The sequence below is a fragment of the Leopardus geoffroyi genome, chromosome E1, assembly GCF_018350155.1.
Source record: "Leopardus geoffroyi isolate Oge1 chromosome E1, O.geoffroyi_Oge1_pat1.0, whole genome shotgun sequence".
In the NCBI taxonomy this organism is placed as follows: Eukaryota; Metazoa; Chordata; class Mammalia; order Carnivora; family Felidae; genus Leopardus; species Leopardus geoffroyi.
Genome location: NC_059330.1, coordinates 2,822,338 through 2,849,169, shown reverse-complemented (window position 1 = coordinate 2,849,169; position 26,832 = coordinate 2,822,338). Strand labels below are relative to the sequence as shown.

The 26,832-nt window shown below is 54.4% G+C and overlaps 2 protein-coding genes, 1 long non-coding RNA gene and 7 other non-coding genes across 26 annotated transcripts in view; 9 read left to right on the top strand and 1 right to left on the bottom strand.

Moving 5' to 3' along the window:
* CTC1 (CST telomere replication complex component 1) overlaps window positions 1-7,131 on the top strand; it is a 20,432-nt gene extending 13,301 nt beyond the window's left edge. The window contains exons 7-23 of the mRNA XM_045490316.1: window positions 85-213; window positions 732-964; window positions 1,087-1,264; window positions 1,357-1,557; window positions 2,062-2,188; window positions 2,781-2,895; window positions 3,045-3,372; window positions 3,469-3,558; window positions 3,803-3,996; window positions 4,373-4,461; window positions 4,554-4,728; window positions 4,998-5,075; window positions 5,501-5,645; window positions 5,736-5,800; window positions 6,058-6,223; window positions 6,370-6,496; window positions 6,654-7,131. Of these exons, the coding sequence (XP_045346272.1) occupies window positions 85-213; window positions 732-964; window positions 1,087-1,264; window positions 1,357-1,557; window positions 2,062-2,188; window positions 2,781-2,895; window positions 3,045-3,372; window positions 3,469-3,558; window positions 3,803-3,996; window positions 4,373-4,461; window positions 4,554-4,728; window positions 4,998-5,075; window positions 5,501-5,645; window positions 5,736-5,800; window positions 6,058-6,223; window positions 6,370-6,496; window positions 6,654-6,793 (2,580 nt within the window). The 3' untranslated portion in view covers window positions 6,794-7,131. The remainder of the gene's footprint in view (window positions 1-84; window positions 214-731; window positions 965-1,086; window positions 1,265-1,356; window positions 1,558-2,061; window positions 2,189-2,780; window positions 2,896-3,044; window positions 3,373-3,468; window positions 3,559-3,802; window positions 3,997-4,372; window positions 4,462-4,553; window positions 4,729-4,997; window positions 5,076-5,500; window positions 5,646-5,735; window positions 5,801-6,057; window positions 6,224-6,369; window positions 6,497-6,653) is intronic.
* AURKB (aurora kinase B) lies at window positions 2,198-26,832 on the top strand. Of its 17 annotated transcripts, XM_045490327.1 has the most exons (11): window positions 2,198-2,203; window positions 5,741-5,748; window positions 21,142-21,145; window positions 21,993-22,041; window positions 24,132-24,234; window positions 24,343-24,397; window positions 24,591-24,785; window positions 25,010-25,148; window positions 25,268-25,416; window positions 26,202-26,376; window positions 26,519-26,832. In XM_045490327.1, the coding sequence occupies exons 4-11, from the start codon at window positions 21,994-21,996 to the stop codon at window positions 26,690-26,692; spliced, it is 1,038 nt and encodes a 345-aa protein (XP_045346283.1). In that variant the 5' UTR covers window positions 2,198-2,203; window positions 5,741-5,748; window positions 21,142-21,145; window position 21,993; the 3' UTR covers window positions 26,693-26,832. The 17 variants fall into 17 exon arrangements, with proteins under 17 accessions (XP_045346283.1, XP_045346278.1, XP_045346288.1 ...); XM_045490331.1 differs by lacking the exons at window positions 2,198-2,203; window positions 5,741-5,748; window positions 21,142-21,145 and adding an exon at window positions 21,528-21,642 and having other exon boundaries at window positions 24,594-24,785; XM_045490328.1 differs by lacking the exons at window positions 2,198-2,203; window positions 5,741-5,748; window positions 21,142-21,145 and adding an exon at window positions 21,547-21,642 and having other exon boundaries at window positions 21,968-22,041; window positions 24,594-24,785.
* TRNAI-AAU lies at window positions 7,852-7,925 on the top strand. The gene has a single exon. It is a non-coding gene; the product is annotated as a tRNA-Ile (tRNA).
* On the top strand, window positions 8,324-8,405 carry TRNAS-AGA. Its single transcript has one exon. It is a non-coding gene; the product is annotated as a tRNA-Ser (tRNA).
* On the top strand, window positions 8,708-8,781 carry TRNAT-AGU. Its single transcript has one exon. It is a non-coding gene; the product is annotated as a tRNA-Thr (tRNA).
* Window positions 12,013-12,084, top strand: TRNAP-CGG. The gene has a single exon. It is a non-coding gene; the product is annotated as a tRNA-Pro (tRNA).
* On the top strand, window positions 12,204-13,727 carry LOC123604363. Its single transcript, XR_006715304.1, has 2 exons — window positions 12,204-12,580; window positions 12,801-13,727. It is a non-coding gene; the product is annotated as an uncharacterized LOC123604363 (long non-coding RNA).
* Window positions 12,564-12,635, top strand: TRNAD-GUC. Its single transcript has one exon. It is a non-coding gene; the product is annotated as a tRNA-Asp (tRNA).
* On the bottom strand, window positions 12,891-12,962 carry TRNAG-UCC. Its single transcript has one exon. It is a non-coding gene; the product is annotated as a tRNA-Gly (tRNA).
* On the top strand, window positions 13,490-13,561 carry TRNAW-CCA. Its single transcript has one exon. It is a non-coding gene; the product is annotated as a tRNA-Trp (tRNA).

The following is a 26,832-nucleotide window of genomic DNA, read 5'->3' as shown; positions in this document are numbered from 1 at the left end:
GATCCGAGAGTTCGGGGGGCAGGAAAGGCGGGTCTCCAAGGAGGGAGGAAATGGCAACCGACGGGACCTTTGGCGTGTTGGCAGGGAAAGGTCACTGGCGTGCTGAGTCAGCCGGCCGGCCTCTACGAGATGGACGGGCAGCTGGCGCTCTGCCTCGCCTACCAGCAGTTCCACAGCCTCAGGAAGGTGGTGCGGCCGGGAGTCTCCCTGGAGGTAGGTGAGGGGTCGGCTCAGAGGTCCTCACGGCAACTCCCCCTGCCTTTATGGACTGGGCTTTTTGTTTTGTTTTGTTTTTTGCACTAGCAGCAGGGTATAGGGACGTCTACAGCAAAAACATAGAAAGAGACTGTGTTGGAGGGTGGGGTTGGCAGACTTGTGCCAAGAACAGTTTGGGCTCGGGTCAGGAAGGGCCTTCGAATAGAGGAGGTGATGTTGGGACCGAACGACATGCGTGGGGCCAGGACGGTCTCAGGCAGCTGCTGAGTGGTGGCCCAGCACCCGCCAGGGGCCTCCCAGCCGCCGAAAAGCAGAGTAGAGCTCGTGGGAGGTGAGGGCTCTCCGCAGGGGAGGGTTTGTGGCTGGGCGAGGCGCAGGGGGCCTGGAAGGAGGTGCCGGTGCGGGAGAAGTCACGTTTCCCCCAGAGGCCGGGCTGGGGGACCGCGGTGACTCTGCCGGGCGCGTTCAGTTGAGGGTTTCACCTCTGCTGCTTCACGTGTCCTGCTTTCCTCCAGCTCCAGGACGTTCACCTGCTGCAGTCCGTGGGCGGAGGGACGAGAAGGCCAGTGCTGGCCCCCTGCCTCCACGGCGCCATCCTGCTCCGGGGCTTCTCTTGCCAGAAGCCTGAGACTCAGTCGTTCCACCAGGCCCAGGGGGCCTCCCTGTATGAGCAGCTGGTGTGGGAACGTCAGCTAGGACTTCCCCTGTACCTGTGGGCCACCAAGGCACTGGAGGAGCTGGCCTGCAAGTGAGGACAGGGGTCTGGGCTGGGGGCCTGGGGGGTAGGACGCCTCCTGGGAAAGGGGAGCAGGGGCGTGGAAGAGGCGCCTCTGCCTTTGGGGGACATGACCGCCTCTCCTCCTGGCCAAGGCTGTGTCCCCACGTGCTGAGACACCACCAGCTCCTGCAGCACTCCTGTCCTGGGAACCCCAGCCCGGGGCTGCAGCTTCTGGCCCCCGTCCTGGACGTTCTAGCTCCGCCAGGCAGCAGCCGCCGCAATGCCCACAAGGAGATCCTCGAAGATCCACATCACTGTCCCCTACAGAAGGTACGAACGAGCGTGTGCGGGGCAGGCAAGGTGGGTGGCAGGGCCAGCGTACCGCGGGGCGCGCGGTGTGACTGCTCTGCTCTCCCTGACAGTACACGCGGCTGCAGACCCCTTGCTCTTTCCCTACTCTGGCCACCCTGAAAGACCAAGGCCGGTGCAGGGCCTGGGCCGCCTTTGACGCTAAGACCCTCCTGCCCCTCCCGGAGGCCTCTCATCTGACCAGCGGCCAGCTCAACCAGCGTCTGTCATGGTCCTGGCTCTCTCTGCTGCCCTCCACCTTCCACCCGCCCCAGGTAGGTGGGGCGCCAGCAGGGCTCAGGGACCCCTGTTTTTGCCGCCCTCCCTGCCGCTGTCGTCGCCCTTTCTCGTCATTGTGGCCGCACTAGCCTTCTACTTAACCGCCCGTCTCTCGTCAGCCCGACCCGTTCGTTCTCCCTGCGGCAGACGGGAGAGTGGGCTAAAACCTCCCTGGGCTCACAAAGCTCTCTTGCTCCCAATCCTTTTTTGTTTCTGCCGGTGCTCGTGAGATAAACCCGCCCTCCTTCCTGTGTCCTGTGAGGCCCCGTACGGTCTCCTACTTCCAACCTTGATTCGTACGCTTTCTGCCCCGCTCCTGAACGTGTGAACGTGCGTGTGTGTTTGTTTATATCTGTCTTCCCCACCCGATATGAGTTCTTTGAGGTCAGAAACCGCGTCTTTTCTGTTCACTTTGTAGCTAACGTTTGGCGGTGTCTGGAGCATAGTAGATGCTGAGTACTTGCTAAATACTTGATACCTTGTCTTTCGTCCCCCTGCAGATTTTAATTGGGCTTCTGGCGGCTTCATCTCACAAAGGCTGCCTGCAGCTTCGGGACAGAAGCGGTTCCCTCCCCTGCCTAATCCTGGCTAAGCACTCTCAGCCCATCAGCGACTCCCGGCTCATAGGTTTGGAGTTCAGAAGTGGCGAGAAGATGGTGGACGGGGAGGGTCTCAGAACAGCAGGGCTGGGTGCCCAGGGGGCACCTCCTGGGATTTTCTCGAGATGCGAAGTGGCATACGTTGAACCACAGGTTCGGGGACAAGTCCGGGACACCAGTACTGGCAGAGTACGCAGTCAGGGTTTTTCTAGCGAGGACTCCAATTCCCAGTGTTCATCTTTCCTACCGTAGCTCCTGATGTGCACGGCAGATGACGCTTCTTAGTTTGGGAGAGTGATGGTCTTCTTTGGACTTGCCGAGATTTATAGACCGGGAAAGTTCCTGTAAAGGGAAGTTTCTTAGACCAAGGGACAGGCCTTGTAGGGATTTGTGAGAAAGTGGAATTGAGGCCGAGGAGGCCGGGGGCAGGCCTGGACACGTGGCCAAGACAGTTTCTCCCTTGGAGATGGCATCTCAGGAGGGGGGCAGGCCTGGGCCCTCACGTTGTGTTAGGGGAGCACCTCGGGCCTGGACTGGGAGGTGAGGCCTGCTGGGTAGTCTCCTCCACTTCCCGGCCCATCACTCTCTCCCCTCGCCAAAAGAGAAAACTTTCTCTCTAGGCTGCTTGGTGCGGACAGAGAAGTTCCAGTTGATCATAGAGAGGAACGTCAGGAGCACCTTCCCTTCTTGTAAGGAGCTGAGCATGGCGGGCTTCATCCAGAAGCAGCAGGCCAGGTCGGCCCTTCCGGGCGCGCGGCGGCGATCCCCTGAGCCTCCAAGGGGAAGGGAAGGGAAGGGCCTGGTGCGGGTGGCGGGCGTCTGGGGCCCACGACACCCAGCGCCTGCACCGCTGAGAAACCTCTCCTCCTTGTCTCTCCCAACAGGGTCTATATCCAGTTCTTCCTGGCTGACGCCCTGATCCTGCCTGTGCCGAGACCCTTGCTTCTCTCAGCCACCTCCCTCGCGCTTTCTCAGACAGAGCCCGCCCCGCCAGAGGGCCCTCCCACAGAACAGAGCCGACTGTTCCTGCTGTCCCACAAGGAGGCACTGATGAAGAGGAACTTCGGTGTCCCCCCAGGAGCTAGTCCAGAGGTGCCCAAGCCCGTTCTCAGCTTCTACGTATCAGGGCGCTGGCTTGGGGGCACCCAGAGGAAGGAGGGGACTGCGTGGGGCCCCCCTGAGCCCGAGGGAGATGAGAGCAAGGATCAGAAGGTAACCTGGACTGTGGGGATCTGGGGCCTGGCATCCCGCGCCCCTAGCTCCTGCCGGAGGCCCCAGCACCTCCCTCCCTCCCTCCCTCCCCCCCAGGTTCTCTTAGTCTTCCGTGGCTCCTCCATCCGCTGGTTCGAGTTCTTGCACCCGGGTCGAGTGTACCGACTGGTGGCTCCTGGCCCTCCCGTGAGTGCCCCGCCTTGTCCTTCGTTCACCCTTCCCCGGACGGCTTTTTCGGCTTGGGGTCTGGAGAGCAAGCGGCAGTGCCCGGCTAGTGTCGAGGTCTCCCGGAGGAAAGGCGGAAAGCCTGTCTGGATCTGGACGGCTTCTCTCACCAGGCTCCAGGAGGAAAGCAAAATCGCCCCGGTATTTTGTGAGCCTCCCTCTGGAGCAGGACACACTCACCGAGTTGTCTTCCTGTCCCCGGCAGACGCCACTGTTGTTCGCGGAGGGCGGGCCGTCCTGCGTCCCGCAGCGTCCTCTGGAGCTGGCCGGCTGCACGTCTTGCCTCACTGTGCGGGACGAGTGGACCGTGGAACTTGAGAGCAGCCGGGACCTCCCCGCCGCGCCTGACGCCGACAAGGCCCTGCCCGAGACCTCGCTGGCCGACCTGCTCAGTGGCGAGTAAATGTCCGCCAGCTTCGCCGGCCGCTCTGGCCGCTCGCTCTCCTCCCCCCGCGGCTGGGTTGGGTGGACAGCGTTCTCCGCCGTAGCGTGCGTCTCTTGGGTGTGCTTTAGCTCCTGGAGGAATGGCGTCCGCGGGAGGTGGAAGTGGTGATTCAGGCCTGGCTTCCCCCCTGGCAAGTTCTTGTTCTGAAAAGATCGTGAGCAGACTTTCTCACAACTAAGGAAAAGCCGTAGCAGTAAAAGGAAATATTAAAAAAAAATGAAGAAATCGACAAGGAAGGGCCTTTTTAGCGCAAGCAGTGGCTTGTTCTCAAATCTCTTCCCGTTCTCTGCTTTCTTACTCTGCCGTTCCTGTATTTCTGTGACCCGACAGCCACACCAATTCCCTGGTGTCCTTCTCAGCTGAGGTTTTGTCACGCACACTGTGTGAACCGTTTCCGGCCCCTTTCTGGACAAAGCCTGGTAATGATGCCTCCTTTGGGGGGTGAGAAATGGGTTAGCGGGGGCTTTGTGGTCCTCGCAGATGCCACCGACCCTCCCCTCTCCTTCCGTAGGCACCGCTCGGACCTCGAGAGGGTGCGTGAAGCTGACCGTAGCTGTGCGGGTTGCCGACTGTCCGTTCCCCCCTCACCTGGACATCTACATCAAAGACCCACACTTGCCTCCGCCGCTGGGACTCCTTCCGGGAGCCCGAGTCTACTTTGGCCAGCTGGAGAAAAAGATTTCCAGGTGTGGATCTGTGGGGCTGGCTCTGCCTCCCCTCCCTGCTGACGCGGTTCTCCCGCCGTCCCTTTGACGTGCTGTCCGTGCTGGCCGCGTGCCGTGCGTGCCCTCTCCCCTCGAGGGACGCTCCGGGCCGGTCCTTGCCTCCTTCCTCCCTCTGTTTTGGCGGGGCCGGGGCCAGAGCGCGTCCCTCAGGGGTCTGAGCCTGTGACCCGGTGTCTGTTCTGGTCTCGCTTGGCTTCTTTCCCTCATCGCTCTTCCTCCTCCGCTTGCAGATCCCATAATGTTTACTGTTGCTTCCGGCCATCCACTTACCTGCAGGTCCTGAGCTTCCCCCCGGAGACCAGCATCAGGTCGGTGCCCCAGGCCCTGATCCCCAGACCTCGTGGCCTTGCGTCTGCTTCCTCCATGTGGTCCTGGCTCTGGGAGTTTTGCCCTAACTAGTCTCCAGTGCTAGTGGGGCATGTGGAGTCAGAAGGGTTTCCTCTGCCCTGAATAAAAATGCTGAGAATTACTGTTTTACCCAGAAAGATTCAGTGTTCTAAGCCCTTACAGGCTTTTCAGCCTAAAATGTAGCTGTCTTCCTTGGCTGACACCTTGGGTCAAGCCTGTGCAATGATCCGTGGTCAGAGGTCAGGATGCAAAATGGGTCATGAGGCTTCCCGGAGACTACAGAAGCCACCACTGTCCCCGTCTCTGTGCCTGCTCGGTCCTTCCAGACCTCGCTCGCTTTCACCCCTGTGGGCTGTTCTTGACCTCTCTCTCTCCTTGTCTTCAGTGCTCCCCTGCCCCGCATCTTCCTGGCTGAACTACTGCAGGGGAGCCGGGCCCCGTTCCAGGCCACCGCCTCTTGCCATATCGTTTCTGTCTTCAGCCTTCAGCTCCTGTGGGTTTGTGCTCACTGTACCAGCCTCTGCCCCCAGGTACGGGCGGGGCCAGGCGAGCCGGGCACAGGGTGGCAGGGAGTTGTGATGGGCCCAGGTGGGTTTGTCCAACCTCTGTCCTCACTGCAGGGAAGGTGTGCTCGTCAGGGCTCGACCTGCCCCACACAGACGTCCATAATCCAGGCCAGCGTCAGGTGAGCGCACAAGGTGGGCACCCATCGCTCCATTGATTTCTTTTCTACGCGGCTTCGTCTGTCTGCTCTCCTGTTGCTAGCACAGTTCCTGGCTTGTGGGAATTGCTTCATAAGTATTTGGGGATGATGAACTAAAGAAAAATGAGTTAAGACGGGGCCGGGGAGGGGGGGCGGGCAGAGAGGTGTGTCGGGTCCCCCCAGGGCACCGGGGTTTGCCGTGGGAGTTCTTGCTTCTCCCCGGCCCCTCCTTCCCCCAGGCTCCTGGTAGAGGACGGCACTGCCGAGGCTTTGGTCACCTGTAAGAATCATCACGTGGCAACGGCTCTAGGGCTCTGTCCCAGTGAGTGGACGTCCCTCCTGGAGTGTGTCCGTGGGCCGGGGAAGGTGGCCTTGCAATTTACAGGTCCTGGAGCCCAGGTGGAGGTGAGACGTGGCCGGGAGGTGGGGGGGCTGGATACCCAGGTTCCCAAGGGTTTGGTAGAAAGTTCAAGAATTTGAAAAAAAAAATTTTGGGGGGGAAAAAAAAGTAAAAAATTGAATTCTGCTTAATCCTGAGTCTGCCTTTCTAGTCTTCAGCCAAGATTGATGAGCCTTTGGTCCTCTTCCTCCGGACGCTTTGTACCAGCTTTTCTGTCCTCCGTCCTGTTGTGCTTTCCTTTGAGCTTGAGAGGAAATCCTCCATGGTCACCGTGTTGGGTAAGGGAGGAGGGGTGTGTAGACAGATGGGTCCCAGGAGGAAGGGGGAAGAGCGAGCGATTGCTGGGGGGCATTTCCAGAACTGGGGAGGAAGACAGTGGACGGGTACGACAGACCACACGCAGGGGACGTACACTCTCCTCTCCTCCCGTTGCAGAACCTCCTCGGCTACAGCGGTTCCAGTGTGGGGAGCTGACTCTCCTGACTCGTGTGAATCCCAGGATCCAGCTGTCCTGCCTTTCCATCCAGGAGCCCAAGCACCCCAGCTCCCTGGGAGCCTTCTCCTTGTCCTGCTAACGGGGACTTCAAGGGTGGCCTGAAAGTCCTTCCCGCGGTGTTGGAGGCCCTGAGGCCCTGCCCATCTCCTCCCCTCGTTGTCCCCTTACCTGTTCTGTGATCGCACCGGGACCCCAGGTCCCCGAATTCACAAACTGCTGTCCTCCTACAGTTTTCTGTTCTGGTGCCAGTCTGCCTTGAAATTGTTGAAATGGGCAAATCCTGGCACTCTTGATATTTCTTTTCTGGTAGGGCTCAAGGCATTGGCCCTGACAGGTGGCCCTGAGCACCTGGGTTCTGCCTTGGTGGGGGGTATTTGTGATAGGCCCCTTGGTCTGCAATAAAGCTCTGGTGATGTATCTCACTCCTGCTTTTCTCAGGGTCCCAGGCCTCCTGACCTCCAGGCAGCCAGCCCATCATTTCGGTTCTTGTTTGTTGCTAGTGGCAAAATCAGTTTAGAGAAGAGCTTCTGGTCCAACAAAGATAACCGAAAGTCATGCCTTAAAGGGAGGAAATTGGGGAGTGGAGGGCAGGGTAGACGAGGTGGCTATGATGGTCTCAGCCAGCAAGGTTGGGCCCAGGGAGGAGAAGTCAAGTGCACCAGCCTAGAGGGCTGGGGAGAACACGATGGGTACGGGGGAAGGGGGGTGCCAAGCACTAGCAGGACACATGAGGAAGCTGGGGTGCCTGTGTTGGGGACCCCCCCCCCCAAGCCGCCCCGCTATCAGGGCTGAGGGTTTCTTATAGGCCAGGCAGATCATTGGTCAAAACCCTGAGACCGGCAGGAATTCTGAAGTCAGAGCCCATCGATTCAGGAGTTGGCAGGAGCAGTAAATTTGAGGGTGATGATGCATCTGGCTGGTGGCCTGGTTCTTTTGTGGGAGCTGCTCGCTACTTGGAGAGCTACGGCCACGTCGCCTCTTAGAGGCGTTCAGAGGCGTCCTTAACTGGCCGTTAGGGGTCGCTTCCAGTTCGCATCTGGGGAACTTTTCGGTCGTGACGTCGTGGGTCATCTGGTGGCATTGCCTATACTTGAGTGATGCATATGTAGAGACTTGAGGCACCCTTTTGGCGCAGCTGGCCGGTTAGCTCAGTTGGTTAGAGCGTGGTGCTAATAACGCCAAGGTCGCGGGTTCGATCCCCGTACGGGCCACAGCGGTCTTTTTATCTTTTTTTTTTTTTTTTTTTCTTCCCCCCTTACCCATCCCTCCTCCCCTCCGCACACCTGCTGTTTATAACCCACAAGTTTCTGCGCGGAACCGATGACTTTTGATCGCAGACGACCTGGCACCCACCGCCTCTCAAATCGCTAGCACAATGCCAGGCTTGGAAGGGAGGTCCCCGGGCGGAGGGAGCCTTCCCCGGGAGGCGGTGGGGGACGGGGTCGGGTCCCGGCGGAGGAGCCGAGGGAGGCGGGGCGCGGCGGCTCCAAGTTCCCTGCTGGTGCTGTACCCACGCTCTCTCGGCTCCCGAACCCCAAAGTTGCTCGGGGCCGTGTCTGCAGGGTTTGTGAACTGAGAAAGGCTAGCACGAGGACTTCCCTCAGACGGTGTAGTCGTGGCCGAGTGGTTAAGGCGATGGACTAGAAATCCATTGGGGTCTCCCCGCGCAGGTTCGAATCCTGCCGACTACGCATGCTTTTGCTTCTCCGACGTTCTGGCCGCGTCCCTCTGTGTCCAAGGTCAGAGACCGATCCCGCAGAATCTGGATGTCAGGGAGCCTACACTCCCGGGGGTACCCCGGGCCAGCACTTCTGCCTAGGGTTCATATGTTTGTTTTATTCCTTTCGACCCTGTGGGCATCCCACGGCGAGAGGGCGATGCCGAATCCCGCTGCTCTGCGGAAACTAGTTTTAGAAAAGTCCGAAGGTGCCCCGGCCGCGCTCCGAGCGCTCTATTCCTGTAGTGCAGCTTCGGAAGGAAGCTGGGTGTCTTTGGCGCCGTGGCTTAGTTGGTTAAAGCGCCTGTCTAGTAAACAGGAGATCCTGGGTTCGAATCCCAGCGGTGCCTTTATTTCAGCCCTAGCGGAGGTTTTTAACGTTTTGTCGGTAAATCCATATTCTTTAATGGGTGTATGGGGGTGCTTTTTACACCAGGGGAGCAAGGGCTCCAGTTCCGCCCTCGGAGCACCCAGATTTCCCGCTGAAACGACTTGCCACTCCCGGGACACCACCGCTCCAAAAGCTCGCCCCTCCGACCCGGCCTACGTCTTCCTTTGAGCAGCTGCTGTGGCACCGGCTGTGCGGGTGGGCTAGCCTCGAACCCCGCGAGAAGAGCCCCCACCCCCACCCCCGCCCAGTCTCTACCCCAGGACGCCCCGGGGCGCCTGGGCCGCCTTGTTTCGTGTGGTTCTTCGTTGTATTTTGGGGGGTTGGGGCCTCAAAATTACATATGTACATATGTATTTTTAATACTTTTTTTCATTAGAAAGAATTTGGGGAGGGTGCATATTGTATATGCTGCTCTTTCACGCACAGTTATCTTCATTGGTCTATACTAGCGGAAAGTCAGAGTTAGGAGTTAACAGAGAAACCGTGCCATCCGCTTTCCTCCAAGAGGGTGCTGACGGGCTGGCACCGCGAATGCGGGCAGGGTGAGAGCAGAAGAGCGGTCTTTGCGGGGGCGGGGGGGCGGGGCTCCACAAGGTCAAGCGCGGAAGCCCTGGGGGCGCACTTCTGGAACCCTGAAGCCGACCTCGAAAGGCTGTGGATGGAGGAGGCAGGAAGTAGGCGGTTGGCAGGGCCTAAACCTTCCTGGAAGACAGGCAGAAAGATCTCGGTACATTGATACAAGCCTTTGGCTCCCGAACCATTCTAAAATGTCTGAGCAGAAGTATGGTCTTGAAGGAATTGCTCTCTGGAGATGACAGGTCTGGATGCCGCACCACCCAAAGTTCGTGCTAAAACGTGAACCGCATTATGTGCGTCAAGGCACACCCCGTTTTCTCCAAGGGCTCATGAGAAGGAAGAGGAAATCACAACCCAATGCGCTCAGGGCAGGGACAGGATGCTGTGACAACACGGAGAGAAGGAGCATCTCATGGGGACTAAGAGTAGAGAGTGATCAGGGGAGGCTTTCCGGAGGAGGTGAGCTAAGTCTTGAAGACCAGTGGAAATTTGCCACACGTTCTCTTAAACCACGAGTACTGTATATCAGCCAGTGTTCCAGGGGCTGGAAATACAGCAGGGAACAATAAACACAACGAAAGTGTTTTAAGTATTAAATTAGACAATACACTAGATAGATGCTACATAAAAGAATAACACAAGGGATCAGAGTGTGTGTGTATGTGTGTGTGTGTGTGTGTGTGTGTGTGTGTGTGTGTGTGCGTGTGTGTGTTGGGAGGGCGGAGACGGTTGGTGATAGAAATGTCAAAGGCTTGCACCAGGGCAGTTGTAGAAGACATGGAAAGGAGGGGTTAAATGCAAGGCATGTTTATGGTCGGTAAATGGTCGGATGTAGTAAATGGTCGGATGTAGAGTCTGAAAAGAGGCAGATATTCAGGATAGAGCCGCAGGTCTTTAGCACTTTAGCGAAGTGCTGGGGGCAGAGGTGCAAACAACTCCAATTCACCAAGAATATTTTTTCGGCCTTTCCCACCCAGTCTTTTTCAAGCAACTGTGACTACCCGAAGCCGCAGCTTAGAACTCCATTTCTCCGGGCAAAGCTTGGGCTCCTGTTAAAATCTAAAACACAGCAAATTCCACAGTAATCAGTTTACACCTCAGTTCTTGGATCCTAAAAGTGGGGTCCATGGGTGGGGCTTCAGGGAGTGGGTGAACTCTCTGATGTTGTCTGCGTTTTTCTAGGGAAAAGGACCATGTTCTTTGAGGAATGTAGGGCTCGGCCTCTGCGTAGATTAGGTGCCTGAGACCAGGTGAGAGAGTGGTAACTAGAGACCTGGGGGAAAGCTGGCGCCCAAGAGGAGGAGAGAGAAATGATGAAAGGGTAAAGGGGAGGCAGATGCCAGAAGACCAGCCCAGAGCGCTTCATCCACTTGAAAAGCTCCTGGGACGCTGACGGGACAGGATGGGCTGCTCTCTGCTCCCCTTCCCCGTCGCCTGGCCAGGGACACTGGGAAAAGAAAAAAGCGAAGCGGTGAACTGAGGTCTCCTCACCAAAGTGCCTGTGGGCGGGGCATGAGGAAGGGCCTGGCCCCACAAATCACAGGACTGGGCGATGGAACAAAATGGTTCAGCCCAGAGATGCTCCCAGATCCCCGCTGGAAGAGCAGGGAAGGCAGAGCAGGTGGCGGGCAGCGGACTCCACCAGCTCCTGCAGAGACTCCAGGCAGCCCCCAGGTGAGAGCGTGGTGAGTGTAGTTAGAGCTTAGAGACCCTGAGAGGGGATAGCAGCCGGGGAGACCCTGCGAGGCCCCAAGGCCGGGTGTGCTGGCCTTAGACCACACTCCTGCCCGCGTTTGCCTCCGAGCACCTTTCTGGGAGTCTTAGACGGCAGGTAGAAGGGTCACCTTCCCGGCCATCCTAGGAGGTAAGCGGACAGCGGCGGGTAGACGGGAGGGTAGGGGGATCCTGACTGTGCAGGCAGGAAATCCTGGAGGCAGTGCTGGTGGGGCTGTTGGACGGCAGGGACGGCCCTGGTCGTCAGACCTGGCACCTCGCCCCCAGTCACGCAGGTTGGAAAGCCTGTCCCCTACCCCGCCCCGCCAGCCATTCATCTCAATGACTCCTCCTCCGTGGGTCTTCTTGGCCCCGGGAATTATTCCCTTGCCTGGGCACCTGCCCTGCTCGTCGCTTCAGGAGGATGGACAGGTGCAGGGACAGATAGAGGAGCAGATGTCCACCTAGGAATCTCAGGGCTCATTCATTGTCCCCAACCAGGCATCTCCACCGCCTATCTTTAAAGCTCTGCGCCAGAGGACTGGGTCCGAGGACGCCGGGAGCAGGCGGCAAGAGTTGAGCCCCCAGGTTATGGAGTGGCACCGAGACAATGACCACAGGGAAGCGGAAACTCGGGTGCTCAAGGTAGTCCCGGAGAGCCGCGCGGCGGTGGGGGGAGGCCGAGACCACTCCCTCCTACTTCCCCGACGTTATTTCCTGGGAGGAGTCGGCGTTCGCTGGCGGGAGCGGTGATTCCCGGACCCGGCTCGCGAGTCCGCGGTACCGGGCGGGTGGTCCCTGCGGGCGCGCCGGGGCCGCTCCCCCGCCGTGAGCCGTGGCCCTAGGACCGCGGCGAGCCTGGTACGACCTCTAAAGGCGTCCGCGAGCGCACTCGCACGTCGGCTCGTTGGTCTAGGGGTATGATTCTCGCTTCGGGTGCGAGAGGTCCCGGGTTCAAATCCCGGACGAGCCCGGCTTCGGTTTTGGCGCGAAAAGCGAGTGCCGCCGGGGCCTGGCGAGCGGGAACGGCGCCCGGCGTGCAGGCGGATCTGCGACCCCGCCAAGCGAGCGGAGAGCCTGGAACGGGTGCGCTGGGAGCTCTTTTGTTCTGTTCGCACACCCGGCGGCCGTAGGGAGCTCGCGGGGCACAGCCGGTCCAGGCCGGGGTGCTCAGGGCCGCGTGCGGACCTGGGCCCGCCCCGCTCATTCCTGCGCGGTGCCGAGACTGGCGCGGCGGCTGGGGTTGTGCGTGACGTGGGGTGGACCCGAGTGGGGGCGGAACCTGTCGGAAGTCGGGTCTCCGCGGCCTCGCAGGCGGTCCGCTTCCCGAGTCGCTCAGTCGCCGTCAGGAGCTCTCGCGGGTTTGTCCCAGCGGCCGGAGGGAGCAAAGCCCCGGCCCAGGGCGCGCTGGGCACCAGATCCTCGAGTCGCAGAGCGCGCTCTTCAGCTCCTTCCTCGTTAGTATAGTGGTGAGTATCCCCGCCTGTCACGCGGGAGACCGGGGTTCGATTCCCCGACGGGGAGAAGCGTGTCGCCTTTTGCCCTTTTCTCTTCTTCCTATAACTAATCCCACTTGCAACCAAGCAACCGTCCTGGGCTGTGGGGTGGAGATTTTTTTTTTTTTTTAATAAGAGAAAGGAAAGGGAAGGAAGTAGGTAAAAGATAGTGGGTCCTCACTCGTTCTAAAAGCTCGGCGCGCAGCCTCTGTGGTGGCCAGAGGATCCCGGCAGACCCCTGATCCCGGACAGGGCGGCGAAAAGTTCTAAAACTGAAGGCTATTGCGTTGGCCGGGAATCGAACCCGGGTCAACTGCTTGGAAGGCAGCTATGCTCACCACTATACCACCAACGCCCGCTGGCGGACCTTGCTCCCGACGCTAGAACTTCCGAACGTGCGCAGGCGCGGGGCCTGAGAGAAGCCCCCTCCAAGCTCGAGCGCAGGACGCACGTCAACGAAGCCGCGACCGAGGCGGCAGGTGACACGCAGCCTACAGATGAGAAACCGAAGTTCAGAAGACCTATGTGAAGGGGCTTTCGGAGTCACTGGGAGAGCCTCGGTTATATCTAAGATTTGTCTGGGGGGCCAGGACTGCCGCGACTCCGCGTTGGCTTTGTCACCCCCAGAAACAAGTCCCAAACGCACAGATCGCTTCTCTGTTGGGCGAACCCCATGTGTCTCAAGGTTGAAGAACTGAGCCTTGCGCCAAGCGCGCCTGAGCACATCTACCCACAGTAGGAGCTTTGATTCCTAGGTGTTCACTCCCGGCTCTCGAAAGGACTCGGACAGAACCTTCGGGGCCGGCTCTGAGGCTGTGGCTCCGCCCCTTATCTCTGACGATCGATCTGTTCACGAGATCCGTGCAGCCGCCGGCTCGGGGAGGCCTCGTGGCGCAACGGTAGCGCGTCTGACTCCAGATCAGAAGGTTGCGTGTTCAAATCACGTCGGGGTCACGAAAGCTTGCAATTTTAGATGAATGTTGATGTTTTTCAGAGAAAGAAAGGGGGGAAAAAAAGATTTGTTTCTACATATGAAAAAAACACAAACCTCAGCGTTCCTGTGATTTTGCTTTTCCCAAAGTGTATGGATTTTCTCCTAAAATACAAATGTTGGAACGTCTATTGCAGCTTTCCAGTAGTGATCCTTTTAATCTCAGATATGTTAGGTATCCCAACACAAATTGTTCATGGGGAGCTACGAATTCTTGTTCAGAAAATGTACTTGGAACAATAAAGATTCTTTATTGGAAGGGATGTAGCAAGAATTGATAATTATTATAAGTAACAATTAATGGATTAAAGAGACGTTCTCCAGGGGCGCCTGGGTGGCTTAGTCGGTTGGGCCTGCGACTTGAGCTCAGGTCATGATCTCGTGGTTTGTGAGTTGGAGCCCCGCTAGGGAATCTGTGCTGACAGCTCAGAGCCTGAATCCTGCTTCAGATTCTGTCTGCCCCTCCCCTGCTCATGCTCTGTCTCTCTCTGTCTCTCAATAATAAACATTAAAGAAAAGAGAGAGATGTTCTCCAGACTTCTCAATGGTGACTAGAAGCCACCTGCATTTTTGCTGCTTCTGGTCTATTGGGGGACCAAAGAAATACAGGCCAGCCACTCTATAAGCCTTGTCTTTCCCAGCAGGCAATTCTTCCCGGATATCTCTTTCCTTAACAGTGTGTTTGTTTGAAAGTACCAGACCTGGGCTGGGCCAGCTCTGCACCCCGCACAGGGCAGACACCTGCACGATGTTTGGCCCTCCCCGTCTGCTCCGCTCCCTGTCTGCTCTCCCGGTTCAGTGAACTGCATTTAATTCGTAAAGAATCTCTTGCTCTCATCCACTGGGGCCAGGTGATGCCTTAGTCATAATGATAGCTGACACTGAGGGCTTGCTGTGGGCCAGCCACGGAGCCAAGCGCTTCAGAGACCTTTCCTCAATTAATCCTGATAGCCAGCTTGCAAGGCTGTATAACCATGCCCATCTTAGAGCTGACACTCAGCAGGGTTGATCTGTTTGCCAAGCAACACAGATTGCAATGGTAGGCTCAGAGGCAAGCCCGTAATGCCCAAGCCCACAGGCTTTCTCCTGCATGGTGTTCCCTAAGAGCCCACCTGAGGAGTGACCAGGTAAGCTTAGTGGCCCCAGGGGAAGGGAGGATGACCTCGGAGTGTGGTTTATGGTCCAGAAGAGCCCTGGGATTAGGGATGGGATGTTTGTAGTCTAGAGACCAAATCCAGTCCACAGACATGTTTGGTGACTGATTTGCCAACATTGACAGCTCAGTCAATTTCACACGTAAATCTAGATTCCTAGCTTCTCTTGAAAATTCAAAAGATCCGTCCACACCTGGGGGCTCCGCTTTCACATAGTAACAATCCACTGGAGCGGAGTCTTGCCTCTGTCTTTCAGACATGCCTTCCCCCTTTGACACACTCCCCATCACGGAAGCTGAGGTCCATCATACACCAACCTAGGGACGATCCAAAAAACCTGGGGTTTGGAAAAAGCCTGGATTTTGGGCAGAAACAGGACAGTGAGTTCCCACCCTGACCCCTTTTGCTTCAGATACATAACACTGATAGATGAAATATAAAATATAGAGAACTAAAAGGCCATAGAAAGGCTTACAAATGAACAATTCAGTAGTCCAAATGCAAAACCTTGAACTGGGCTGATGAAGGAAACGGGATCCTGACTGGGGACAGAGAGGGAAGCCAGAGCCTCAGCGCTACCCTTGTATCAGAAAAGGAGGCTGTAAAACAAACCACCAACTCCCTGCCTGGAACCACAGGCCCGAAAGGGCAGGAGGACTCAGATGTGGCTCAAGACCAGGAACACGTCCAACTTTCCCTCTCCCCCCATGATTGCATTTGAGATACCCTCAATATCACAGTGAGGCAGGAGCCCCCAAATACCATGATAAGAACTGATTTTTTGACTGGGAGCGAGGAGGTAACAGCAATGGCCAGATTGTAGGTCAGGGAGCAATGTGTGACATGAAGAGAGAGAGAGAAAACAACAAAATGAAACACTCTTCTGGCCCAGATGACATTACAAACCCAAATCCCAAAACATATGAGGAAGCATAACTGGAACAGAGACAATAATTGGAAGATAAATGAAAAAAAGTCTATGGGGCAGTCCGGTAGAGAATTTAAAGTAAGTGTGACTGGGATATGTAAAAAGATAAATAACAAAATCAAATCATGAGACAAAAAGACAAAGATTCAATAAAGTCATATGGATAGGCAGCTGACCAATTAGAAATCTCACACATGGATGACAGATGTAATAAAAGAAGTCTAGGTAGGGGTGCCTGGCTGGCTCAGTCGGTTAAGCCTCCGACTCTAGGTTTTGGCTCAGGTCATGATCTCGTGGTTTCCTGAGTTCAATTCCAAGGCCTGCTTGGAATTCTCTCTCTCTGCCCCTCCCCTACTCACACTGTCTCTGTCTCTCTTAAAAGAAATAAACTTAAAAAAAAAAAAGTCTATCTTACATCTTAAACTGGGAACAGTCTGAGAGATTTAGCTATAAAAAAAAAAAAAAATAGAACTCAAGAATTTATCCAAAACACAGCACAGAACAGAGGGACGAGAAATTTCAAAAGCATGAAAAAACAAGCTAACTGATGTGGAAGATAGATTTAGAAGCTCTGATTACCTCCAGAGGAGTTTCAGAAAAAAGACAATAGAAAATAGTAAAGAAACAGTATACATAGACTTAATTATTACATTTTTGCACTGAAGCTTCACCTGGATGCCTTTTATTTCACACACACACACACACACACACACACACACACATCAGAAGCAAACAGGGAAAAATTGGTTAAGATTGAAATAATTGAATAGTAGTTATGCAATTGCTTTAAAAAGTATTCCTGTGGGAATGCAAGCTGGTGCAGCCACTCTGGAAAACAGTATGGAGTTTCCTCAAAAAACTAAAGACAGAAATACCCTACGACCCAGCAATTGCACCACTAGGCATTTATCCACGGGATACAAGTGTGCTGTTTCGAAGGGACACATGCACCCCCATGTTTATAGCAGCCCTATCGACAATAGCCAAAGTATGGAAAGAGCCCAAATGTCCATCCATGGATGAATGGATAAAGAAGATGTGGTATATATATACAATGGAGTATTATTCGGCAATCAAAAAGAAGGAAATCTTGCCATTTGCAACTATGTGGTTGGAACTGGAGGGTATTACACTACGTGAAATTAGTCAGTCAGAGAAAGACAAAAATCATATGACTTCATTCATATGAGAACTTTAAGAGACAAAACAGATGAACATAAGGGAAGGGAAACAAAAATAATATAAAAACAAGGAAGGGGACGAAACAGAAGAGACTCATAAATATGGAGAACAAACTGAGGGTTACTGGAGGGTGTGGGAGGGAGGATGCGCTAAATGGGGGAGGGGCATCAAGGAATCTACTCCTGAAATCATTGTTGCACCATATGCTAATTAATATGGATGTAAATTTAAAAAAATAAAAAATTAAATTAAAAAAATAAAATAAGATAAAATCATAGCAGATAGCATGCAAAATAAAAGCTCATTTAAAGATCAATTTTAGGGTTATCTGGGTGGCTCCGTTGGTTGGGCGTCCAACTTTGGGTCCGGTCATGGTCTCACAGTTTGTGCATTCAAGCCCTGCATCCAGCTTTGCGCTGACTCTGGAGACAGCTTAGGATTTGCTCTCTCCCTCTGTCTCTGCCCCTCCCCTTCTCTCTCTCTCTCTCTCTCTCTCTCTCTCTCCCCCTCAAAAATAAACATTAAAAAATAATAATAAAGATCAATTTTACTTCTTGGTGTGAAAAAAAAAAGTATTCCTGGTATTTGAAATATTTTGTAATCTTTTTTTTCCATTTTTTTTTTTTGTGGTAAGATACACTTACCATAAAATTTACCATCTTAACCATTTTAATGTGTACAACTCAGAGGGTTGTAGTATGGTTACACAGTTGTTCACCAATCACCACGATGTGATTACGGAATGTTTTCTTTTTTTATTATTTTTCATTTTTTTAAATCTATTTGAGAGAAAGAAAGCACAAGTTGGGGAGGGGCAGAGAGAGAGAATCCCAAGCAGGCTCTGCATGGTTGGTGGAGAGTCCAATGTGGGGCTCGAACTCTTGAACTGTGAGATCTTGAGCCTAAGTCCCCCACTTAACTGACTGAGCCACCCAGGCACCCCCAGAACATTTTCATCACTCTGAAAAGAAACCCCTGTAGCCATTGGCCATCCCTCCCCATTTCCCCCGCCCCCTTGGGAGTATTGGCCAGGCTCCCCCCAAACCAGCCCCTTCCAGATCCTTCTGAGTCTACTCCTCATTCCTGAAAGAGGCTTATTGGTTGATACTGAGAATTCGTGTCTTGACATTTCTTTGGGGGAGATTCCATTATGAGAAATACAAGGGACTAACATCTATGCATCCCGAGCGTTATAGTATCCCAGCCATCCTGCCCTGAACACATCCTGTCCCTTTGGAACACGATCCAATCCTGCCCCTTCCCAGTCTTGGGAAAATATGCCCCAGCAAGGAGGTCACTGACAACTCCCCCTCACTGACCTCTCCAGAAGCTCTGGGGTAAACAACAGGGATTTTGTTCACTAACTTGAACAGGCAGCTGATGGTTGCCTAGCCGATAGAACAGATAGTTTTTGTTTTGTTTTGTGGTTTATGAATAATGCAAATCCCGGTCCTGTGCTGGCCCCGTCAAATATTCCTGAAAGGCCAAATATCTTCTGGCAAAATGTGCGAGTGGGAATTTAAAGACCGTGGAGGGACGGGGACACTGTATGGGATCGATCAGGCATATCCCACCCTTGCACTGCGTCTCCTGACACATTCCAGAAACATCTCCCTTCGCTAGGTCATGAGGAATAAAGTAGGCTGCAGGTGATAGAATTTTCACAAAGCTTTTCATTAGCTAGTCTCTCTAGGCCAAGTACGTTGATGAAGTCACTACAGTTGAGGTGGGCTCTCTCCCTGATCTCGGGAAGCGGGGTTAAGCTGACCCTAAGTAAAAACAATCCACCTCCAGAAGCAAAATTATTTTTTCACAAATGGCAGAGGGGTGCCCTTGGTTGCCAAATCTCTGGAGATAGCTCATCACACACAGATCTCTGAACTTTTGTATTAATCATGGGCTCCCCAGAATGAAATTGCAAGCTACACAGCTTGTGGCACACAGCTATTTCTACCCCCCACCCCTTGGTGTTTTCACTGCAGTGGCTACGAGAGATACTCACTTTACCAGGATCCTTTGCAGTAGTCATGTGACACAGTTTGGGCCAAGGAGAAATCTATTGGGTACTTCTGGAAAGGCTTCTGCTTACCCTGATAAAAGGGGCACAGACCATTGGCCGCCATCTTGCAATCATAAGGAACATGTGAAGAGAATCACAGAAAGGCAATCCAGATCTCTAACAGAACAGCTACGTACTTGCTGACTTCTTGCTACGCAGGAGAAAATAGATCCCTATTGTTTGTGCCATTGTTAACTGGGCCTTCCGTAACTTGCAGCCAAAAGCATTAGGAAATGATCGAGAAACCCATAAGCACTTCTTGGATTTACATTTGGCTGAATTATATGAAACTGGTGTTTTTGTAGGTCAAATGATTGACTCTCAACAGTTTCGCGTCATTTATTCAAACTCTATGACTAAGAACCCTTGAGGCTGGGTCTGTAGATGTGTGTCCGTGAGTATTCTTTTGACCCCAAATAACCAAACCCTCAAGTCAATGCGTGAGGGAAAGTGCAAAATAGGCGTCCAGAGGCTCAAGAACATCATCAAAGTCTTGGGTTCTTCCCAGGCCTCTCTTCTGCCTTCTACGAAGTCAAGCTTCATTCTCAGGCTGCTTCCTTCCCGATTACCACCAGCAGCAAGGTGTGCTTTGTGGAGAAAAGGAGTTCTGCCCAGCATTCTGGACAAGAATCCTAAAAGTCCCATAACTGGGTCACTTGGGTCACACGCTTATCCCCCGGACCGTGACCATGATTCTGGTCGTGGTGTAAATCGATCAGCATGCAATCCTGGGTTTGCGATGGTGTCAGCTTCCCTCTCAGATCCACAACATTCTAGGTGCTTTCTGGAAGTGGGAATGGCTAGGAGAATGGACACTGGCTAGGCAACCACGTTGTCCACAAGAGGTCTCCACCAAGTTGGAGATTAGGAGTTGGCAGAAACAGAAACCACTAGAGTGGAATCCGTAGACACTTGGTTGTTTCCATACCTGGGCTATTATAAATAATGCTCAGTGAACATGGGAATACAGATATTTTTTTGAATTTTGCCTTCCTTTTCTTTGGATAAATACTCAGAGGTAGAATTGCCAGACCCTATGGTAGTCCTATCTTTAAGTTTTTGATGACTCCGTGCTGTTTTCCACAGTGGCTGCACCAGTTTACATTCCTACCAACCGTGCACAAGGCTCCCTTTTCTCACATCCTCACCGGTGCTTGTTACTTCCCATCTTTTGGATGATAACCATTCGAACAGGTGTGAAGCTGTGTCTCATTGTGGTTTTGATTTGCACTTCCTTGATGAATAATGATGTCAAACATCTTTCTCGTTTTTCTTGGCCATCCGTATGTCTTCTTCGGAGAAACGTCTATTCCGATCTTCAGCCCGTTTTTAAATCAGCTTGTTTTTTTGCTGTTAAAAAGTTGTATGAGTGGGGCGCCTGGATGGCGCAGTCGGTTAAGCGTCCGACTTCAGCCAGGTCACGATCTCGCGGTCCGCGAGTTCGAGCCCCGCGTCGGGCTCTGGGCTGATGGCTCAGAGCCTGGAGCCTGTTTCCGATTCTGTGTCTCCCTCTCTCTCTGCCCCTCCCCCCGTTCATGCTCTGTCTCTCTCTGTCCCAAAAATAAATAAACGTTGGAAAAAAAAAAATTAAAAAAAAAAAAGTTGTATGAGTTCATTAGGTATTGGGGGTATCCGCCCCTTACCAGGTATACGCTTTGCAAATATTTTTTCCCATTCACCACCTTGCCTTTTCGTTTGTCGACGGTTTCCTTTGCAGAGGCCTTCAGTTTGCTGAAGTCACGCTTGTTTGTTTTTGCTCTTGCTTTTGACTGTGTTGTCAGAGTTAAAAAAGAAAAAAAATTATTGCCAAGACCTATGTCAAGAAACCTACAGCCTGTGTTTTCTTATAGGGGTCTTATGGTTTCAGGTCCTACGTCCCAGTCTTTAATTAATCACTTTTCAGTTCATTTTTGGGTCTAGTGTAAGAAAGTGATCCCAGCTTCGTTCTTTTGCTTGTGTACCCGTCCAGTTTTCCCAGCACCATTTATTGAGGAGACCGCCCTTTCCCCATTGTGTAGTCTTGGCAACTTTTTCATAAATTAATTAACCATATATGTGTGAGTTTATTGCTGGGCTCTCTGCTCAGTCCCATCGATCTATGTGGCGGTGTTTATGCCAATACCTCGCTGTGTGAATTACTACAGCCTGAAATCTGGGAGCGTGGTCTGTCACTAGCTTTGTTCTTTCTCCATTGCTTTGGCCAGTTGGATTCTTTGGCAGTTCCGTACAAATTTGGTACTGTTTTTTTTTTTTTTTTTTTTTTTTTTTTTTTTTCTACTTCTGTAGAATCTGTAACTGGAATTTTGATGGAGGTTGCATGGAATCTGTAGATTGTAGCGGGGGGAACAAGGGAGTTTGCTTCACAAACGGCGCTGGCATAATGAACTCCCCGTGTGTCCGAAACAAAGACCCTGGTCCCTACGTACAGAAGGATACATCCCAGATACATTAACATTTTAAATTAAAGGAAAAAGACACGAGGTCTTTTGACTCCCGGACAAGGTAAACTTTGCTCAGCCAGAACCCCAGCGATATTCCGCCTCTAACTTTGGGCCCCACCCGCTGCGTCACGGGGTGTCCAGCCAATGAGAATTGGGCATGGACAGCGCGCTCAGCCAATGGGGTCACGGCGGGAGATTTGAAAGGGCCTCAGCCGGGGGAGGACCTGGCAGGTTCAGTCGTTTGCCCGGGGCCCGGAAGGTGGCCGTGCTCGGGCTCCAGGTGAGCCGGCTCCCTTTCGCGGGTCTTGCGCTGGGAGAGGCCAGGCGATCGGGCAGGTCGGGGGTCCGTTGGGCGGGCCCGCGCGCACCCGTGGGGCTGCTGGGAGCTCCAGGGTAGAGGGAGGGTCCCGAACTGGCGGTGCGCAGGGAGAGGGAGGGGGCGGCGAGACCAGCACCCCAGTGCGCCCCGATGAGCCAGCGAGCTGACCTGCTCCGTTTCACCGGCCCCAGGCCTGCGCTTCCGGCTAGATCGGTCCGATCCCTCCCTCTCTCGCTCCCTCTTTTTTTTTCTGCTTCCTACAGTCCTGTTTCCCTTGTCCGCCCAGCTCTCCTCCCCCCTTTCCCTCCCAGGATGGCCCAGAAGGAGAACGCCTACCCCTGGCCCTACGGCCGGCAGACGGTAAGGGCTGTGTCCCACTTCCCCTCCCCCCACCCGCATGGAGAGTTCCTGCCTGGGGATTTGGGGTCCCGCGGGGGCCGGGGGCGGGGCGGAATCCTCCAAATCGCCCTCGGTTTTGCTCCGACGTCTGCGTCCCAAGAGTTTGCTGGCTGGAACCCGGTCCGGTCATTTGCAACTACATCCTATCAGGCGCTGCCAACTTGAATCTGACCAGCCTGCGAGGACCCTCTACAGGGTTGAGCCTCCTTGTCACGTATACATGCTATCTCGGCCGAGCAGACAGGTTCCGTGGTTCCCAACCCTTATCCCGAAATAATAGGCTAAGTAGGAAATAGAAATAGATTCTGAACGGGTGTATGTAAGTTTAAAAGATTAATAATTTGGAGTCTGTTTTAACGACTGGTGTGAAGGAAAGATCTAAAGAGATTTATTTTCCAGTTGTCCTCAGACCGTTTCAGTGGCGAGTCTACTCTCTGATATGAAATGCCACCTTTATTGTATGAAATGCCCCCCTGTATGTGGGTCTGTTTCTGGACCCTGTTTTGTTCAGCTTGCTCATCTGTAACTTCTGTGCTCGTATCATTGCTCGGGAATGGGTTTTTAGGGCACCAAGTTTTCTTCTTCTCTTGGCTAAGAACAAGGAAGGGGCTCTCGTAGGCTTTGCTCCCTCGTCGGTGGGGCTTGGGTATCCTGCAGCGTCCATCTATCCCCTCGTCCACCAGCTCGCATCCTCGTGGAGCACTCATCGAGGCTCTCAAGAATGGAGGCTGAGGGGCGCCTGGGTGGCCCAGTGGGTTAAGCGACCGATTCTTGGTTTCGGCTCAGGTCCTGATCTCACGGTTTCATGAGAGCCAGTGCCACATCGGGCTCTGCGGTGACAGCGTGGAGCCTGCTTGGGATTCTCCCTCTCCTTCTCTCGCTACCCCTCCCCTGCTCACGCTGTCTCTGTCTCTCCCAAAATAAATAAACTTAAAAGAACAAAAAAGAACGGAGACGGAAATAGAAACCATTGTCACGTCTACAGTGACAAAAAGCAGTTGTATATATTACTCTGAGAAATAGCAAGTGAGAAGTGGTCCAGGGGCATCAGAGTAGCCCTCGCTGCCTCCAGAGCCTCTTGTTGCAAAGGGGTAAATACCGGAATTTGTTGCAACATTCAAGACCTCCAGGACCTCATCTAAGCCTTATTAGACTGAGCTTTTTAGGGAGAGTGAGGGTGCCTCTGCCGATCCTTGGATTGGGGGCATTTGTTAACCTGCCCTCTACTGCCCGCTGGGATGGGAGCTGGTGTGAATGAGCGTGGGGTTGCAGATGGACCGGACTGTAGAGGTTGGACAGTTTCGTGCCTGAGAATGTGGCGTGGGCCAGGGCCGAAGAGGTGAAATGTTCGGTGTTGGGGTGACTGAGTCCTTTAAAAAAAATTTTTTTTTTAATGTTTATTTTTGAGGAAAAGAGAGAGTGCGTGAGCGGGGGAGGGGGCAGAGAGAGAAAGAGAGAGAGAGAGAGACACAGAATCCGAAGCAGGCTTGAGGCTCGGAGCTGTCAGCGCCGAGCCCAGTGCGGGGCTCGAACTCAGGAACCGTGAGATCATGACCCGAGCTGAAGTCGGATGCTTAACCGACAGGGCCATGGCGCCCCAAGTCCTTTGCTTCTTATCTCAGGCCACCTTAGGTTGCTTATTAAGAACCCATTTTATGGGCTCCCGGGTGGCTCAGTCGGTGGACCATCTGACGCTTCATTTCCGTTCAGGTCATGCTGTCACGGTTCGTGGGATCGAGCCCCGCTTTGGGCTCTGTGCTGACAATGGAGAGCCTGATTGGGATTCTCTCTCTCTCCCTATCTCTCTGCCCCTCCCCTGCTCTCTCTCTCAAAATAAATAAGCATAAAAAAAAAAAAAAAAGAACCTATTTTAATACAGAGCGATGAGCGGAGCTTTGGGAGTTGTGAGCAAAACTGTGGTCTCAGTGTTCCTCTTTGAACAGGTGGGTGGCTGGGTGACCCTCAGCAAGTACTGAAATGCTGCTGGTAGCACATTCCAAGCGGGTCCCTGGAACAAAGGCACCCTCAGAGCTCCCCCTGCTCCTTCTCAGACTCAGCCTGGCCTGAACACCCTGCCCCAGAGGGTCCTCCGGAAGGAGCCTGCCACCCCATCCGCGCTTGTCCTCATGAGCCGCTCCAACACCCAGCCCACAGGTAACCGGGACCCGGGAGAGGATTGAGCTGGGCGGACCAGGGTCTAGGGGGTGGGTGCAGGGATGAAGATATCAAAGGAGGGCCTCAACTCCCCTGTCGTTTGCTTAGCCGCCCCTGGCCAGAAGGTGGTAGAGAACAGCAGTGGGACCCCCAACTTCTCCATGTGAGTACCCAAGCCTTGGGGTGGCGGGGGAGGAGACAGGACAGCGAATAGGTAGGAAACGAGAGAGGTAGCCGCTCGGGGCAGGAGCGCCTGGTCCCTCCTCGACTCCCTCCGGGGGGAAACAGGGCTCAGGGAGTCCCCACCTCGGGGGACTGCCTGGCCGTCACTCGGCTGCCTTCCTCCCACTTCCAAGCAGGCGATCCTTCACCATCGATGACTTTGAGATCGGGCGTCCTCTGGGCAAAGGCAAGTTTGGCAACGTGTACCTAGCTCGGGAGAAGAAAAGCCATTTCATCGTGGCGCTCAAGGTCCTGTTCAAGTCTCAGATAGAAAAGGAGGGTGTGGAGCACCAGCTTCGCAGGGAGATCGAAATCCAGGCCCATCTGCAGTACGAGCCCCTGTGCGCCGATCCAAGCCCCTCCCTGCTCCTCCCTCTGCTCCCCTTTCACCCCCCCCACCCCCCCGCCCCATCCAGACTGCCTCTTCCGCTGCCACTTAGCGCCCCGGAGCTCCCAGTCCCGAATGGGACCCCGGTTTGCCCCACGTGGCACTGTTGTCTTTCCCATTTCCTTCTGCCAAGATGCAACCTGAGTCCTCCCTTCCCTCCTCCAGGCACCCCAACATCTTGCGTCTCTACAACTATTTCTACGACCGCCGAAGGATCTACTTGATTCTGGAGTATGCCCCCCGGGGCGAGCTCTACAAGGAGCTGCAGAAGAGCCGCACTTTTGACGAGCAGCGAACAGCCACGGTCCGGGCGGGTGGGCGCCTGGGGCCCCGGCAGGGGCCCGAGGCTGGGGGCCCGCTGCTTGTAGCTTGAGGTCCAGCCTTGTCTGACATCCTGTCATTGCCCCCACCCCCACCCCCCAGATCATGGAGGAGCTGGCAGACGCTCTGACGTACTGCCACGGGAAGAAGGTGATTCACAGAGACATAAAGCCAGAGAATCTGCTCTTGGGGCTCCAGGGAGAGCTGAAGATCGCCGACTTTGGCTGGTCTGTGCATGCCCCCTCCCTGAGGTATGGTGGGCCAGGAGCCCTGCCCTAGGGGTGAATGGCTGGGGCGGTCAAAATAATACCACTCCAGAACTCGTTACCTAGACACATGTGGGTTTGTCCTCCTGTCCGTAGAGACACAGCAATATCTTTCCAAGAATCGGAGACCCGCAGTTTTGTTGCCCAGATTTCCTGCTGAATATGTTGGGACCCTCTTACCATGTTGCTGAGGATGTTCCCACATCATCTGTAATGGCTCCATAGTATTGCACGATAGACATGGAACCTGATTTATTTCAGCAGGGCCATGCTTCCTGGACTTTTGACACGTCCCCAGTTTTTCCTTCACCCCCAGTTTTTCCTTTACTTCTAAGATGAGCGTTGCCCTTAGATCTGATTATTTCCAGGTACATCCCCCTGTGTGCCATTCTACCTCTATTTTTTTCGTAATGTTTATTTATTTATTTATTTTTGAGGTGTGGGGGGAGGGAGAGGCAGAGAGAGAGAGGGAGACACAGAGTCCGAAGCAGGCTCCAGGCTCCGAGCTGTCAGCACAGAGCCTGACGCGGCGCTTGAACTCACGAACTGTGAGACCATGACCTGAGCCGAAGTTGGACGCTTAACCGACTGAGCCACCCAGGCGCCCCACTTTGGGTTGTACCTAGTCGTGCCCCCCCGGGGCCCTGTCAGAGTCTGGTTGAGACACCCCGCTGGCGCATGCCGGGGGTATCTTGGCTGTCTGTCGAATGGCGGGGGAAAGAGAGGCCATCTGTATCTGGGGTCTCCTCCCCCCTCCCCAATCCACCCAGGAGGAAGACGATGTGCGGCACCTTGGACTACCTGCCTCCAGAAATGATTGAAGGGCGCACGCACAACGAGAAGGTGGATCTGTGGTGCATCGGGGTCCTTTGCTACGAGCTGCTGGTGGGAAACCCGCCCTTCGAGAGCGCTTCACACAATGAGACCTATCGGCGCATCGTCAAGGTAGGAGGGCGGGCCCCAGTGCCTGGCGGGGGCTTCGCGCAGAGGCCAGGGGCTGGCAGGGGCCAGGCCCTAGGTCGTTGTCCCAGTGAACTGGGTGGTCAGGGATAAAGCTGCGGGGGCCCTTCTTCCTCTCCTTCTGCAGGTAGACCTGAAGTTCCCCCCATCCGTGCCCACGGGAGCCCAGGACCTCATCTCCAAGCTGCTCAAGCATAACCCCTCCGAACGGCTGCCCTTGGCCCAGGTCTCAGCCCACCCTTGGGTCCGGGCCCACTCTCGGAGGGTGCTGCCTCCCTCCGCCCTTCAGTCTGTCCCGTGACTTGTCCCTGTCATTTATTCGGTTGTGTCTGTCTGTATGCCTGTATCTGTGTGTTTGGAAGGAGGGGTACCTGGCCTGTTCCTCTGTCTGTCTTCTACCTCCTTTTTATTTAATAAAGGCTGAAGCTTTTTTATACAGAA